At 33.0% G+C, this 16,294-nt stretch overlaps 1 protein-coding gene across 1 annotated transcript in view; it reads right to left on the reverse strand.

Annotated features, from left to right (window-relative positions):
- Oscillin (glucosamine-6-phosphate isomerase Oscillin) overlaps window positions 1–12,386 on the reverse strand; it is a 17,663-nt gene extending 5,277 nt beyond the window's left edge. The window contains exons 1-5 of the mRNA XM_014415268.3: window positions 11,921–12,386; window positions 9,381–9,504; window positions 8,215–8,316; window positions 7,343–7,525; window positions 2,371–2,555 (exon numbers count right to left, since the gene is read on the reverse strand). Coding sequence (XP_014270754.1) covers window positions 2,371–2,555; window positions 7,343–7,525; window positions 8,215–8,316; window positions 9,381–9,504 — 594 coding nt within the window. The 5' untranslated portion in view covers window positions 11,921–12,386. The remainder of the gene's footprint in view (window positions 1–2,370; window positions 2,556–7,342; window positions 7,526–8,214; window positions 8,317–9,380; window positions 9,505–11,920) is intronic.
- Window positions 12,387–16,294: the final 3,908 nt, after the last annotated feature.

A 16,294-nucleotide genomic window follows, 5' to 3' on the forward strand; every position in this document is an offset into this window, starting at 1 on the left:
TTTTTTTTTTTTTTAATAAATTCGTTCCAAATCACATAAATTTTAGAGTTAGTAAACTGATCTTAAACACATTACTTAATGTTAAAATGCTCGAAAAAATTGCTAGTCAAAAGAAAAATATTATTGCTGTGGGTTTGGGGAAGAACTTAAAATTCTGAAGAAAGGAGTTGTATATATCACGTGATTGTAGGTTGTTTGATGGATTATATAACTTAATACAAAGTATTCTACTAACTATTAATAAATGCATGAAGATAGACCAGAGATTGAAGAAAATGTATTTAAAACATTTGAGGTAGACAATAAATTAATTGCAGAAATAGATTTTGATAAATCAACTGAACAAAGAAAGATAGTTCTAATCAAATTAAATTTTCTGTTTCTTAATTCTATGTTATTGCAGTTTGTATCGTTTTTTTTTTTCATTTATGTGTTCATTGTTTAACCAAAGGTTGTTATGAATGTTAATATAATCCTGTTTTAAGTTTAATTTTATAATGTTAGTTGATAACATTATTGGTAATGTAGCCCAAATTTTTTGGTAACCTCTTCTTCTCTCACTATCTCCTGTGTGCTGCTAAGCGTGGAGTAGCTGCCTCTGACCATCTTGTCCAACGATCTCTGTCCTGTGCGAGCCTTCTCATCTCCGGCATGATGGACTTCCTCTCGCTGTACCAATTCTCTCAATCAGGTCAGCATACATGAGCCTTGAGGTTGCCTTCCTCCCGGTCTTGCTTCTAGAAGCCACCTGGCCTTCCCCATGGCATCTCCCATTTTGCTAACATGCCCGAACCATTTCAGCTGTCTTCCTTCAATCACCTCTTGGACAGATCTTACTCCTAGTTCTTTGCATACCCTTTCATTCCTTATTTTTTCTCGCCGGGTTTTTCCTTATATTTTCCATAGGAATCTCATTTCTGCAGAAACAACCTTACTGGCATGATGGTCTAGGGCTGTCCAGCTTTCCAATTCGTATAATAGTACTGGAAGAAAAACTTATTTGAATAGCAGAATGTTCACCTTCCTGTTCAACTCCTACTGTCCAATGAGTGTCGTGGGTAAGTCTAGGAAAGCTAGGTAACTGCTTTACCTCTATCTCATGCCTTCTCTACAATCATTCTCTGAGAGAATATATGATCCTGGGTCTGCCTACCGGGCCTAAAATCTGCCTGTTCCTCTTCCAGAAAGTTTTCCACCAGTTCCTTAACCTTTGTTCCAGGATCCTAGTGGATACTTTATATACCACTGACAACAAACATATGGGGTGGTAATTATCGCACACTTGGGCTCCCCTTCTTATGGATTACGATAATAATGTTGGTTTCCCATTCCATTAGTATCCTTTTCAGATCCCAAACCTTTTGGAAGAGTGTTTGGAGACACTTGACAAGTTCATGTCTCCCATATTTTATAAATTCGGGTGCAATCCCATCAGGCCCAGCCGCTTTTCCCAGCTTTACTTTAGTCATGGCTGCTTCGACTTCCTCCTCTTGTATGGAATCATCCATGTCTGGGACTTCTGGTTCAGTTATTCTACCTCTTCTACGGCAATCTCGAAAGTCCCGCCGCCTTTCTTCCATCCTGAATTTTTATTGGAAGTATTTCCCCCAAACCACCAGTCCTTGTCTTCTGTCATCAGTATGCCATGCTCATCCTTTACACTCCTCACAGGCTTTTCTGTTCCTTAGTGCTCTTGCGATGTACTCTTTTTGGTAACTAACATATGTAATTTATCAATTCAGAAATTATATAATATAGAAAAACATTATATTTTTTAGACAAATAGATTTAAGTTACAAAATTCTAATATATTTTTACATAATTAAAATATAAATGCTTAAATTCATAGCATAACAGAAGTTAATTTAATCATTAATAGTATTAATACATTTTTAATTGTAAAGAAATCTGGAAATCATAAAAAATGAATAACAATCAGAGTATGCTCAAACCAAGCCCATCAGTCTGTCTAGTCATGTTTGTTCTTTGAAGTTCAGTGGTTCCCAACGCCTAGAAGTCTTGGGACCACTAAGCCGAAAATTGAAACATGTACCTCTTCCATTCCTGATTTGGACAAAAGTGGATTCCCCGTTAAAAATATTGGAAAATTAGCTTGATTAAAAGTGCATGCTAAGGCGCTGTAATTATGCATTTACCAGTTAAAACCATTTAGCTAACAATAAAACATTAGGAAAGGTAAACAATAAAACAGTTTTAACAATAATTCCTCATAAAACATATGGTACAGGACCCCTCCCGTGGCCCTACCACCAAACCACTGGTTTTGCTAACTGAATTTTAGGGTAAGCTGGAGGGACTAGACATGACTAGAAGAGCTTGGTCTGAGCATACCCTAAGAAATAAAAATACCTCAAATGCATCCATAACAGTGCCTACACCAACAGTTAGCGCCAGTTTTGGAACCTTAGTTATATCATTAGAAAAAAATCTTGCATTGGCTTCTAATGTGTCTTGAGCAAGTGTTTTTATTCTTGTTCTTGAAGCCAAAGAAGAACCTGGTTCATTGAAAGCAATATGCCCGTCTGGTCCTATTCCTAATAATTTTTCAAGTAATGGTTATTACATACATAATTCAAGGTAAAATATACACTCATTAACTGTATATGAAAAAAATATTAAACAAGCACATTTACGATAAAGATATGCATTAAATTTTGACACTTGCTAATTGTATTGTTCAAGAGGATACTGATGACTGAGTGTGAATCAGGGTCTGGCATGTTAAAAGGAAATGAGCCTGGCACAATGATTAATCTCTTAAAGGGGCTTATCAAGGAGGTTAGAGAAATGAAGGCTAAGCTCCAGTGCATCGATGAGCTCAAAGATATAAAGGACACTACAGAAGCAGTCGGAGCTTTCTTTTGAAAATTTAGAAAAGCTAGAGAAGATTGAAGCCCTCCTGGACCAGCAGAGAAATTGTCCTTAAAAAACAACAATCTTAAAGCTAAAATATGTGGCCTTGAGGTTAGAATTAATCAGGAGGAACAGAATCACCTAAATAATACTGTAGAGATTGGGAGGATTCCGGAGAAGCAGGGAGAGACCATAGTGGGAACGGTTTTCAGTATTGGTGCAGGCCTGGGCGTGAAGGTGTGTCTGCAAGATCTGTCAAACAATAAAAGATGAGCTGGTGCAGGAAAAAAGATCCAAAAGGGATTTCTACACTCGTCTCTTAGGTTGGGATGAAAACGACGCACACCGGGTATATGTGAACGAAGCAATGACGCCCACCAATAAGCACCTTAACTGGTTAGCCAGGCAGAAGCAGAAAGTGACCGAAAATCAAATACGTCTGGTTCAGGCAGTCTGATGGCTGCCCAGCGGTCATCATAGGCAAGACCAGCGACTCAGAAGTCTTCAGTTGAATTCGGTATCAAAGTCACCACAATATTGTTATCATTTTCTTTTTTTGTATAGAAGATATTTTATTTGTATTTATTTTCATTTTTTTCATCACTTTAATAATAGCACATATACAATTTTCTCTATTTACATCTCTTATTATTTTTTTTTTATTTTTCAATCTTCATCGACTATTTTTTCCAAATTTATATATAATTGTGACAGTATATAAAATATTGTTATTCTCTATTCCTCAAACTTAATCCTTTTTCTTACTTTTCCATTTACCCCTCACAGTTATGACTTATGTCCTCAGTTCCTGTCATGTTAATGTACAATCCCTTATTGCCCATTTTGATGAATTTAAACAGTACTTCCTCGACAAATTTTACCACATAATAGCTGTATCTGAAACGTGGCTTAAACCATTTATTCCTTCCTCTCAAGTTTCTATTCCCTATTAAGTTTTCTTTTTCCATGATAGATCCGATCACACTGGAGGTGGTGTTGGATTGTATGTGCATGTTAGTCTTAAGGTCAAAATCCTACTTTGTTCCCCTTCTCCTGTCATTCCTCACGCGGAATACATGTTTGTCGAAATTTCAACTATATCTTCTCCCTTGCTATTTGCTATCGTTTATCAACCTCCCCAAGTTCCACTCGATAACACCTTCGGATCCTCTCTTGTCCAACTTGTTTCCACTTATTCCAATATTATTATCACTGATGATTTTAATATCAACATGCTCTCTCAATCCAGTGATAAATCCTTTCATACTGATGTAATATTTTCCCTCAATCTTTACCTTGTTTGTTTTTCTCCTACACATCACACACAATCCTCTGACACCAGGGCACTGTTTCATAATGAAAGTTAATAGTATTAGTTCATAGTACAAGTGTAAAAACTAGTGTGGTGATAATACTAATACTTATTTTTTTCATGCTAGGGATGATTATTAGTGATATTACAGGAATTAAAAAATACTAAAGTACAAGTTACTATTGTACAAGTCTGTGTAATTGAATTAAGATAAATCTACAAGACTAATAGAATTAGTTTGTACTTTATTATGAAGCAGGGCCCTGGTTAGACCTTTTTATCTGTGACTCTCCTGTAAAAATCCTTTCCTCTTCCCAACACCCCGTTCCCTTCCTCTCATCTCACGATCTGATCCAAATATCGTACGACCTACCAGTCAAATGCTTTACTCCAAAAATCATATTATATCGTAATCTGGACCTCATTTCCTATGAATCCCTTCAACCTGACCTTGATTCCATTCAGTGGGACATTATACACTCCTATAACTCCATCGACCCTATGGTATCCACCCTCACTTCACATCCACGATCTATATTAGACATCCATGCTTCTCTCAAAAACCGTATTTTAGGCTGTCCAATTGCACCTTACCTCAGAAATAAATTCAATGAAAAAACAAAGAGAATCAGCTAGATGCAAATTTCGTCGGACCTGCCTGTCTGCAGATTACACACATTTAAACTACTTCGAAATGCAACCCAATTAGCAGTTCGACGTCCTAAATCCCTTCACATTCATCACGCCCTCTCCAATGCTCCCGATCCCAAATCCATGTGAAAAGAACTCCGAAATTTATCCCTACCAGAATCCAATAACCTCAGCTCTCTTCCAGTAACACTTGATGATCTCAACAACCCTTTTCACATGCCATGCTACTGATCCATCTAAACCGTAAGAACGCCTTGCTCAAAACCAACTATCAAACTTCTTAGAAGAACGTTCCCTCATCAATCCCTTCCAATCCAACTTTCGACCTGGCTATTCAACACAATCCGCTCTCCTTATAATAACCAACGACCTCCAAACTGCCATGGAACACCAAAACCTAACTATCCTAATCCTCCTTGATTTCTCCAAAGCATTTGACATGGTTGATATCCTTCAATTTAAATCCTCAGTGCATTCCCGCAATACCCGTTCACAGCCTTTAGACTTATATGTAACTGCCCATATGAACAACCTTTGGTAGATCTTTCCTCATCCGTTCCTCCCCCCTATGGAATTCTATCCCCTCCTTCATTCATAGTTATAATACCCTCCCAACCTTCAAATCCTGTATCTTCGACCACCTTCTGTCCACTCAATTCTATAAGAATAAAAATTTTCAAAATAACAAAGTTTCAAACAAGGGTTATATATTTTCTGTACTTAATGTTTCAGATTTTCGTTTATTCTTGTAAATATGTATATTAGCAGAAATTGTACCTTTCTATTTATTATTTTTAGTTTAACTATATTTGATTTTTATAATTTTTATTTTCTATTATCTATTATTAGAAGTGTTTTTCATCTTATGTTTTATGATATCACATATGGTTTTACTTTATTTGTTCTATTCTTATTTCAAATATTCTGTTAATTATTGTTGTTCATTTTTATTTTTTATTTCACTCTAAGGCTCTAAAGCCTAATTTTTACACCTGTATATTATTCTAAAGGGATCAATCCCAGAATAAATAAAGAATATTATTATTATATCATTACTGATTACACCCCTGACCATCTTCTCCTAATATGGAATCTATGGTCAACTAGAAACAACTCATTACAAAATATTATAGCTGCCACAACATCCAGCATATGTTGTGGCAGCTATAATTGTGAGGGCAGGAGCTAATCAGCTGGTAATGAAGTTCACACCAATAAAAACCACTGTTTCTGCTGCCATTGAAACAAGGGAATGTTCTATAATTAACCCCTAACATACTTTCATGGACCTACAAATGTTTCAATAGATGAAAATAAGGATGTTATCTCCAAGGACCTGCCCTTTTAACCTACATTACAACATTTATATTTAATGCCCTTATAAGGGCGAAATATTGGTTTCAAATAAAGAAAAACTTTTCAAACTTTTATTTTATATCTCCGATTTTAATTTGTTTAATTAGATTCATTTTGTGCCCTTTGGTGCAGTTTATAGAGCACTAAACCACTCCTAAGTTTCGTGTGGATTATTTGAGTCGTGTTGAAGTTATTTATATTTTTTTTTTTGTTTTTTCAAAAGAGATCAAAGGCAACGTTCAGTGTAAGGCAAAAATTTTAGGCCAACAAATATGAACTTTGTTTCAATCCTAAAAAATCTTTTGTCACACATCAATAGGTCAGTCTGTCCAAATTATTTTAATATCGTACTAATATTGAAGAACAGTGAGGATATTATATAATTATTATTCATATTTTATATAGGATATATATATGACAATATGATAGTTAATCTTTTTTTTTTTTTTTTTAATATGTTTTTTGAATGGTGAGTAAATTCCCTGTAAAACAAAAATTATTAGCGAATATACAACCTATTGAACTTATGTATATCCATATTTTAAAAAACAATTGCAGAATTTAGGCAAGTTTTCTCTGAATTTGGTTTATTTTTTTCTATAACTTGAAAACTGTACACCAAACATTAATTTTAATAGTAGTTAATTGCCTAGATAGATCCTTGTATCAATATTAGTAATGAGAGGTGAAACAGTTTTTTTTATTACAGTGTTAAAGAAACTGGTTAGTAAACTGTGTAGAGACATCAGGTATTTTATTTACTGATTTTTAATGTATATTATTACTGTATATTTTTATGATATAGTTTAATTACATATTATTAATTACCGCTATAAACTAAATAGATATATTAAGCAATTAATTCAATTATTAATCCAGTATATAAATAAAAATGATAATGAATGTTAAATTTTAACTGAATATATTAATTTATATCATACTTTCAATTTTGTTCAATTAACTATATACATCCCCAAAACTAGCAGTAGCAAAGCATTACTGGGTCTGCTATGAGGATATAAAGAAAAAGCACAAGGACTATGTATGACCTTAAGCATACACAACATGGGTGATGACAATTATTCACATTATAAAACTAAAATGGTTAGTGTAAAATATAATAGAAAGAGGAAAACTTTATAAAATTACCTCCAATAAATAACCTTATTCCACCAGCATCACTTATTTTACGTTCAAAATTATCACATTCTGCCTGTAGATCTGAAGCATTACCATCTAATATATGGACATTGACTGGATCAATATCAATATGTTTGAAAAAATTTTCAAACATGTAAGTGTGATAACTTTCAGGATGATTTCTGGGTAAACCTACAACATTTTAAATTTTTTAGTTCATTTGTGATATCTATTAATGCTTAAAATTACATAAGTCCTAAATTAAACAATAAAGCAGAATGTATATCTGTAACAAAAATATTCCACAGCCCATGATTAATTCAAAACTTAAATTAAATCAGGAGCAAAGATTTTAACTTCAATGTAAGTGAATATTTTTTAACCCACAGAGGATTAGCATCAATATAGCAATATTTTTCACTTATATTTTCATTTTCTAATTTTTTTTTAAGGTGTATACTCTATTTCCATATAAATGAATAAACAAGAACAGTGATAAATTTGTGATTTAGAGAATGTATGATATCATACAAAAATAGACCAATAGTGTACTGCATTATTTAGTAACAATTTGAAAAAAATGCATTATGAAGTACAATTTTTGTACTTAATACATTGTAAAAATAACAAATATAAAAGTAAATACATAAACATTCATATAATTAATGGTTAAATGTTTAAGTCAATTGAGAATAAAAGTATATAAAACAGAACACAGAAAAGAAGATTATTCTTAGCTGAAAGTGAAAGTGACCAATTATACTCCAGGGAGTCAATGTTATGTATTTTAAGGTTATAATTTTTTGGAGTTCTGATCCAGAAGAATATTAAATTATAACAACATTTTCAAAACTATTTAGTTTCATTAAGTTTCAACTTACCAACATATTCATCCATGTTAAAAGTTTTAACATATTTAAACGATAGTTTGCCTCTTTTATTGAACTCGATCAAATTTTTGTACATCCCAAGAGGAGTACCCCCTAAAAATAAAATAAAATCGAGATATCAGTATGAAAGGATAATGACTGATGTATAGAAATTTATTTCATAATTCTTAATTGTGTTCTAAGAAGAAATACCTGGTAATTTTAAAACAAAATTTATTATATATTTTTTTTCCCTGCAGGAGTTGCAAAGGACATGAACCAATTAAAATTTAAATAGAATATTAAAGATTACTCATCTCTAGAACACAACTGGAAGTTCCTTTTTGAACTGCAGAGTAATTTAATAACACAAATTCTATTTTATATAACCTGCTGTCTCAACTTATTCTTGAGACAGATTATATATTATTCTCAAAATAATATGAAATAAATGCTGGATAATTTTGAGGATTTATATGCTGATTGAGTATTAAACCAGTAAAATTTTTGTCTACTTAGTCACTATATTTATGTTCTCAGGTAGTAAGTTATTAACTGATAACATATTTTAACAAATCACTTTATTTTCTTAGATTGTAATGTTATTTCTTTAACTGCTTTCACCTCATATGAAGAGAGATATCCCTTAGGTATTTTAAAAAGGAAAATCAGTGATATAAGTGTTCTGTTTGGCAGTGCTTCTCGGTAGTACGCAGTTTTGCTATAAAAAAACAAATATTGTCATACAATTAAGTGGTAGAGGTTTGAATCTGAAATCCATCATTTATGAAAAAATTAGGTTTGCTGAGAAAAGAAGTTCAAACAATAATTAAAGACAAAAAAAAATCTGCTAATAAAAAAAGTGCTTCCTCAATAGACAAGACCCCATGCTTGTACATTTTTGTCGAGCAGGACTTATCTTAACTCTCTTTCCAAGGAACAGAGCTCGATGTAAGTACGAGGCCGCCTATACAAAGAGAGGGTATTGTCAGCATCCCAACTTAACTGCCAGTGTCTCCCAACCTAAGAGCTCAATCCACACCTTATATAACACTTAACTACCCCATTCCTAAACATGATTTGATGGCTTGATAATTATTAAAGAAATCTAAGTTATTTTTTATGTTAATCTTACAAAGGCATTGGTTATTCTTTTTTCAATAAATAACATAAATTACCTGTTGGTAATCCCAACACGAAGTATTTATCTGGTCCTGGATTAAAGTCATTAATCTTTTTCATTACATGATAAGCAGCATAATTTGCAACTTTATCATATGACTCCAAAATTAGTAACTTCATCTAAAAAAAAAATTACTTGTATTAAATGGATTTATAAATTCTGTTTAATTCATTACATCTTTTTTAATTGAAAAAATAATCAACTTATTCTCAGACTCATTATTAAAAGTGCGACATATTAATGAATTTTATAATTCAATCAATGGTTTTTTGACCAATGCTTTCTTAATTACTCCACAAATACTATATTGACACTGTAGGCCAATGCAGTATTTGTTTTACAAATTATCTAAATCTGTTCTACTTGTCTCATCTGGGGATAATACTTATATTATAATGGGCTCCTGACTTGCAATGCAGTAGAGAAGGTAGATTAAGAAGAAGTATAATTTCTTTAAATTATTTTTTGATACACACAGAAAACTTTTCAAAATTAACTAGTTGATATAATCATCAACAAGACTATCATGAATATGAAAATTATTAATATTTATCAGAAAACTTGACTGTTTATAAGTATACAATGGTTAATTATTCATTCTGCATCATCCATGTATACATCAATATCAAATAGTGAATGAGACTAAGCCATTCTAACAGAAATGCACATCAGTGGTTCCAGGCTGATGGTCTATGTGAGCCGTGGGAAGGTCTGGCAACACATTTTTGAGATTTATTGTTAGAATTATTTTATTAATTACCTTTCAGTAATGTATGTCAAATGGAACGTTTTTAAAGGCAAATGAGAGAGAGAAATCTTTATTCATTCTTGCTGCCTAAATACATCGGGTTGTTATATTACACAGCATACTAATCAATCCGTGATCGGATATATATAAATTACATATTTTTACATGGTATAATAAAATAAAAGTAACTCAAAATGCAGTTTTCAGCAACAAAATTTTCAAATATTTTTCAAGAGGGATTCCCTTTATTCCATGTCAGGAGTGGGGATGGGCTGCACATTTTTCAGTTCCTGGCTTAATGGTCCGCAGAGAAAAGTTGATCTGTTGTTGATGTTTCTAACCAAATACCACCACTTTGGTGGTATTTAATTGACTAATTGTTCCTTCAGCATAAGCCTATCAAAAGCATTTCATATATTTATAGGACTTCCTGTCCTCTTTCTTCCCATATGCACCCAAAGCTCTTCCATCCTTTAGCTTCCTCCAGCTCTCCTTATCTTTCTACATGGGTTATTTGCTGTTTCCTTCATACTCTTTATTTATTTTTCCGGAGCAATGTTATATTGGCTTCATTTTTCCAACATATCCCCTTCCTTTTGGGCTTCACTGTAACTACTAAGATTTCAGAAAGTTTATTACATGTTTGCTTCAGAGTACCTCATCTCTTATCTATCCTCTTTTTCTACTTGGTTTCAGTTTTCTGAATTTGATTTTGGAGTCTTTCTCTGTATCCCAGCCTGATCCAATAATCCTTTAAATTTTCCACATAATTCAGTGATGTCTTTGGGCCTTTCGCTTCTGGGATACAGCAAGTTCCTATTTACACTTTCCATTAACTAGATAGTAACTATTATTGTAATTTAAAAAATAATTAAATCCAAATGAGAAATACATTAGTAAAACTATGAAAATACAATAAAATATTAAACATTTACTCAAAAGTAACATAATATGTGACATAAAATAAATGTGCTATATTATAGCAATCAAAGCTATGTCAAAAAAATTAGACATGTAAAACTAGAGATGATATAAAATTTCACTAAATAAAAGTGTAATGGAATGCTAAGGATTATTCGCTGTATTCAGAATTATTAAGTCATGAAGGCAAACTTCTTACTTTCATGCAATAGAGATTTCTTGGTTACAATCCAGAAGTAATTAGAAAACTTAGGCTGGGATTAAATCTATGGACAGATTATGAATTCTTTTTAAGGTCTAGAGAGTTACCTCAAGATGTGGGTAAAAATCAATCAAAAAAGAACTTGAGGAATGAGGTAATTACTATTGTAACATTTTTATTTAATGCAAATACCATTAGAGAGCTACACACAGATTACTTTAAGTAAAAGAACAGCTCCGAAGGGAACTATAAAAATCTTCTTTAACACCATTAAATTAAATTGATTCCATTTGACATGTTTTAATGTAGTAACATAATTTTAAAAAATAATTATTCGATAAAAATAGTAAGTGAACTGATAGTGTATTTTTAAAGAATGGTAAAAAAAAAACAGATTTCTTTCCTTTAGGGGAAATAAATACACAATTACATGGAGTTGGTTTTGGAATTCAGTTCAAAATAATATTGCTTTAATTAACGTTTCACTTTAAGAAAGCAAAATTCATGTTTCCCAATTTTATATACATAACAAAAATAAAAGAAATACATATATAAAACTTATTTCTTTAAAATTGTTTATGTTTTGCCAGTTGCAACGTAACGTATATGCACAAGAAAAAAAAAATAGATAAATTTACATATGGATATAAAAGTAATTACTTACATTAATTAATTTGGTTTCTAAGGTCGATTTAAAAAGCAATTATTCAACAATTCAGAATTTACTTCAGGGAGAAGTCTTCATTCGAAACTAAGATAACAATTGATATCATGGGTCAAATAAAGCAAGCAAAAAACAGAACCAACAGATTGGAAAAACAGGTCTATCGATGGGTTCAATGAACTCTGAGTAATATAACTTATCGTTGCCTTTTTTAAACAGTTGAACCTATGTTGATCAAACCTCACGATGATTGAGTGAAGTATAACAAGCCTTAATTTTAGATATCGAAATTCCGTATTTTTTTAAAAATACTCGAATAACCTAATATGACAAATGGCCATATGTAATTATGTTGTACTACAAGTGACATACAAAGTTCATAGAAGTTTTAGCTTGAAACCACAACAATCATATAAACAAGAATTTCATAACGTACGAGGTATAAAAGTAAGCAATGAAAAGTTAGATAAAATGATTCTGCTTTAGAGATTAAGACACGTAAATAATTTACATAAAATAAAATATTTTATAAACTATACAACCACAATAATTTCACAAATGGGAATCAAAAGTTTCTATTTGAATTAGGCGGGCGTCGGAAAATCATTTCTAGTATAGTATTCTGTTTTTAAACAAGGAACTTAGAATCGATGCATTAATTACAAAGTTAAAAAAAAATATAAAAGTAACAAATTTTTTACGTGTAATTTGTATTTTTTCTTCTGAGGTAAAGGATTTTACGATCGTCACGTTAGTTTCTGAGTATGAAAATAATATAGCAAATTCTCCGTGTTAATAAACCAAAACCACAGTTATGGGACAAAAATCTAGTAATGAAATCACAGAAAGACTGTTGTTTAAAAAAATAAAGTTATATCAATGCCAAAATAGATAAAATGTAAATAAATGCGAATTAAATGACATATTATAGGTTCCTTATGAATAGATATGAATAGATTCCGTTATTTTTTAGTTTTAATTGTTATTGTAAAATAAATCTGGATGTATTTATTACGGGCTTTAGAATTCATTATTAAGTTTCTGCATCGACGAAGGAATTGCTTATTCTATAATTATTTCAAAATATGAATTAAAGTTGAAGCCAATAAACGTTTCATAAGTGATCGAACACGGTCAAGAACGCGGTTTTTAGTGCTTGCCAACCATTCAATTTTAAAATGTAGTCTTTTAGAAAAGTTGACATTTATTTAAAATGTTGTTCATGTACAAATTGTTTGCTGCATTTGGTAGGCTTCTAATTCTTTACCTTTTTTATCTAACTGACCTTGAGGTTTAATTTACTAGTATAATTATTTCTTAGTTGATATGAAAATAAAGTCGATTGTACTGGAATTGGTCTATGATTTTGTGTTATTGAATAATTCTTACATTATATAATGTTTATTACACACAGAATCTTCTTTTTCAGCCTGCACCGCTTACTCTGAAAGCACTGAAGCAGATAAACATCTAATAAATGTTATATGATGTACAAGATGAAATATCATGAAGAAAATAAACTTAATCCTTTTTTCGATTCACTATCCCAATCTCTGAAACCTATATATCCCTCTTCCTCCATTGATGAAATGGTGAATTGCCTTTTCACTAATCTCACCACTTTTCTAAATTACCATAAATTCATTTTACAATTTTTCCACATCTCCCTGATCCTAAGTCTTAATGGAAAATCCTTAAAATTTGACAATAGTGAACTGTAAATCCTGTAATTATTACCTCGTTTCGCTGGATGAACTATATTCAGTCTTTGCCAATCCTAGTCCCCTATCCCGCTTGTCCATATATTCCCTCCCACAAACCCATTTTGACCCTGAAAATTTCTTTTTTATGGATATTTTCCCGGAAAAACTACTCTCCTCTGTCCTGAAATCCAGATCTAATGACTATGCTCACAAACAAAATCCTGTTATAATAATCAAACTATGCATTCCTGTTATCTTTCTTATTCTTTTGGATATTTATAATTTCCCCTCCTAATTCTATTGTTCCTACAGTTTGGAAAAAAGTCATAGGCTATCTATCGAATAAAGCCCTTGTTCCCCCTGAAGTCTCTGAATTCAAATCTATCTCTATTCTTTCCAACCTAACAAAACCTCTAGAGAGAATAGTCTATTCACAGCTTAATGTCTTCCTTGAACCAAAAGCTCTCCTCCATCCTCTCCAGTCCGGCTTCTGATCCCCCTATTCAATCAGCTTTGTTGAAAATTACCTAAGACCTTAAAGCCTCTACTAACAAACAAAAAATCACCATCCTAGTTCTTTCCTATTTCTCAAAAGTATTTGACCCAGTCATTCATAACATCCTCCTTTCCAAACTCCGAAATCTCTCCCTACTAAATAGTGTTTTTAAGTGGTTCCTTCTAATCACTTTGCTCAGAAAATGTCACAATTGTAATAAACTCCCTTCCTCCTCCCTTCTACTAACAAATGGTGTACCTCAGGGCTCCTCAATTGCACCAACTCTTTTCTCAATATATATTATTTACCTCCTTGTTTCTATTCTCCATTCACAATACCACCTATATGCTGATGACCTACAAATTTCATGCTCAACAGATTAATGAATCGTTTTATTAGATTCATCTCCATGATGTCTAACAGTCTCATATGTCAAGTTGGTACGCTGAATTAAAGTGGCTTCACCCTCTTTTCCATTGGTAATACTCCCTATGGAATATATATGAACTGGGGCACATCAAAATGTGGATGAAACCTTAGGGGACTGCCTACAAGGAGGTATGCTCCCTCCTATCTTATGGTGTTTGTTTGCTGACTATTAATAAAGCTAAATACCAAATGTTTTTGTACGCAGGGATTTGCTCATAATAGAGGAAATTTCTGGAAACTATCTGTGGATTGCTTCAGATAAAATATTTTTATCTGAATCCTCAGAAGATTAATATTTGTGTCTTCACTGATTAGAGGAATATAATAAACAGACCATCATGTCTGAATGATTGCGGTTAATTTTGCTTATCCACCAATGATCGAACCAAATTTATGCTTTAGCAACCTTAAAATAAAATAAAAAATTCCTAATCGTCAAACCATCACTTGTACCTCATGACTTCTTACCCACTTATTTATATGAATGCAATGTAAATATCTCCTAATGAATTGAGAAACTTCCATCAAACTCTCAAGGTTCAGAAAAGGTCATTGGATCATTTATGATATATATCTATTACGTATTATACATTCACACAACCAGTTCAGTAAACCTACATAGATATTTTGAGGATATATCTAACTTTCATTTTCCTCCCTACCTGCTATAAAGAATGTATGTTAGCAGTAGGGTTTACTACTGATGGCCAAAACATTTTTTTATTCTCTTATTATACAATTCCTCTCGATAATTTTTTCAAAGAGTTCAAAGAATATCAACCTACCATCTTCTTCCGCTCCATCCTGGTCTTCCTCTCTAGGCGTCCATTCCCTCATGACACCGGACGGTTCCCCATTTTCTTGTTCCACGGCGTTCGTGGTTATGGCTCGGGACAACCAATCGGCCACCACATTTTCTTTGCCCGGTTTATATATAACCTCCATGTTATATTGTGCTAGAAGCTCCTTCCAGCGAGTTATCCTGGCTGACGATTCCTTCAGTTTTCCCACCCCCTGGAGTGGTCTGTAGTCAGTAGTATGTATCTTGAACCTTCTGCCGAACACATATGGTTTAAAGTGATCGACGGCCCACACTATTCCCAAGAGTTCTCGCTCCATTGCGCTGTATCTACTTTCCGTCTCCGCAAGGCGCCTGCTAGCATACGCCACTGGGCGCTCTCCCCCATCACCCTCCTGAGACAGCACCGCTCCTAGCGCATATTCACTCGCATCTGTGGTAATCGTGAATTGCCGATTAAAATCTGGAAAAGCTAGTACCATCTCTTGCTGCAACCTCTTCATGGACCGTCTGATATTGTCCTCCATCATGGGGGTGACGAAAAAGATCCCCCATAATCTTTCAGCGCCTGATGGACGAGTTTCTGAGAGGAATTGATGAATCCGTCTGTCACATTTACATGGATGACCTCCTTGTGTTCAGTAAGAACGAGATTGAACACGTGCGACACTTGAATAGCGTGTTCCTGAGAATAAGACATTTTGGGCTCAAATTGTCGGGGGAAAAGTCGGCGCTGGGGTGGGGGAACAAATAAAATTTTTGGGTCACACAATTTCAAGAGAGGGAGTTAAACCAGACCCGGATAAAGATTATACTATCCAGAAAATGGCAGTACCTAGTGACATAAAAGGAATTCGGAGGTTGTTGGGAACTCTAAATTATTACAGGAGGTTTGTTCCAGAAATGGCGGAGTATCTCGTTCCACTCAACAACCTACTCAAGAAAGG

The sequence above is a fragment of the Halyomorpha halys genome, unplaced genomic scaffold (genome assembly GCF_000696795.3).
Source record: "Halyomorpha halys isolate HHAL.00 unplaced genomic scaffold, Hhal_1.1 Scaffold96.1, whole genome shotgun sequence".
In the NCBI taxonomy this organism is placed as follows: domain Eukaryota; kingdom Metazoa; phylum Arthropoda; class Insecta; order Hemiptera; family Pentatomidae; genus Halyomorpha; species Halyomorpha halys.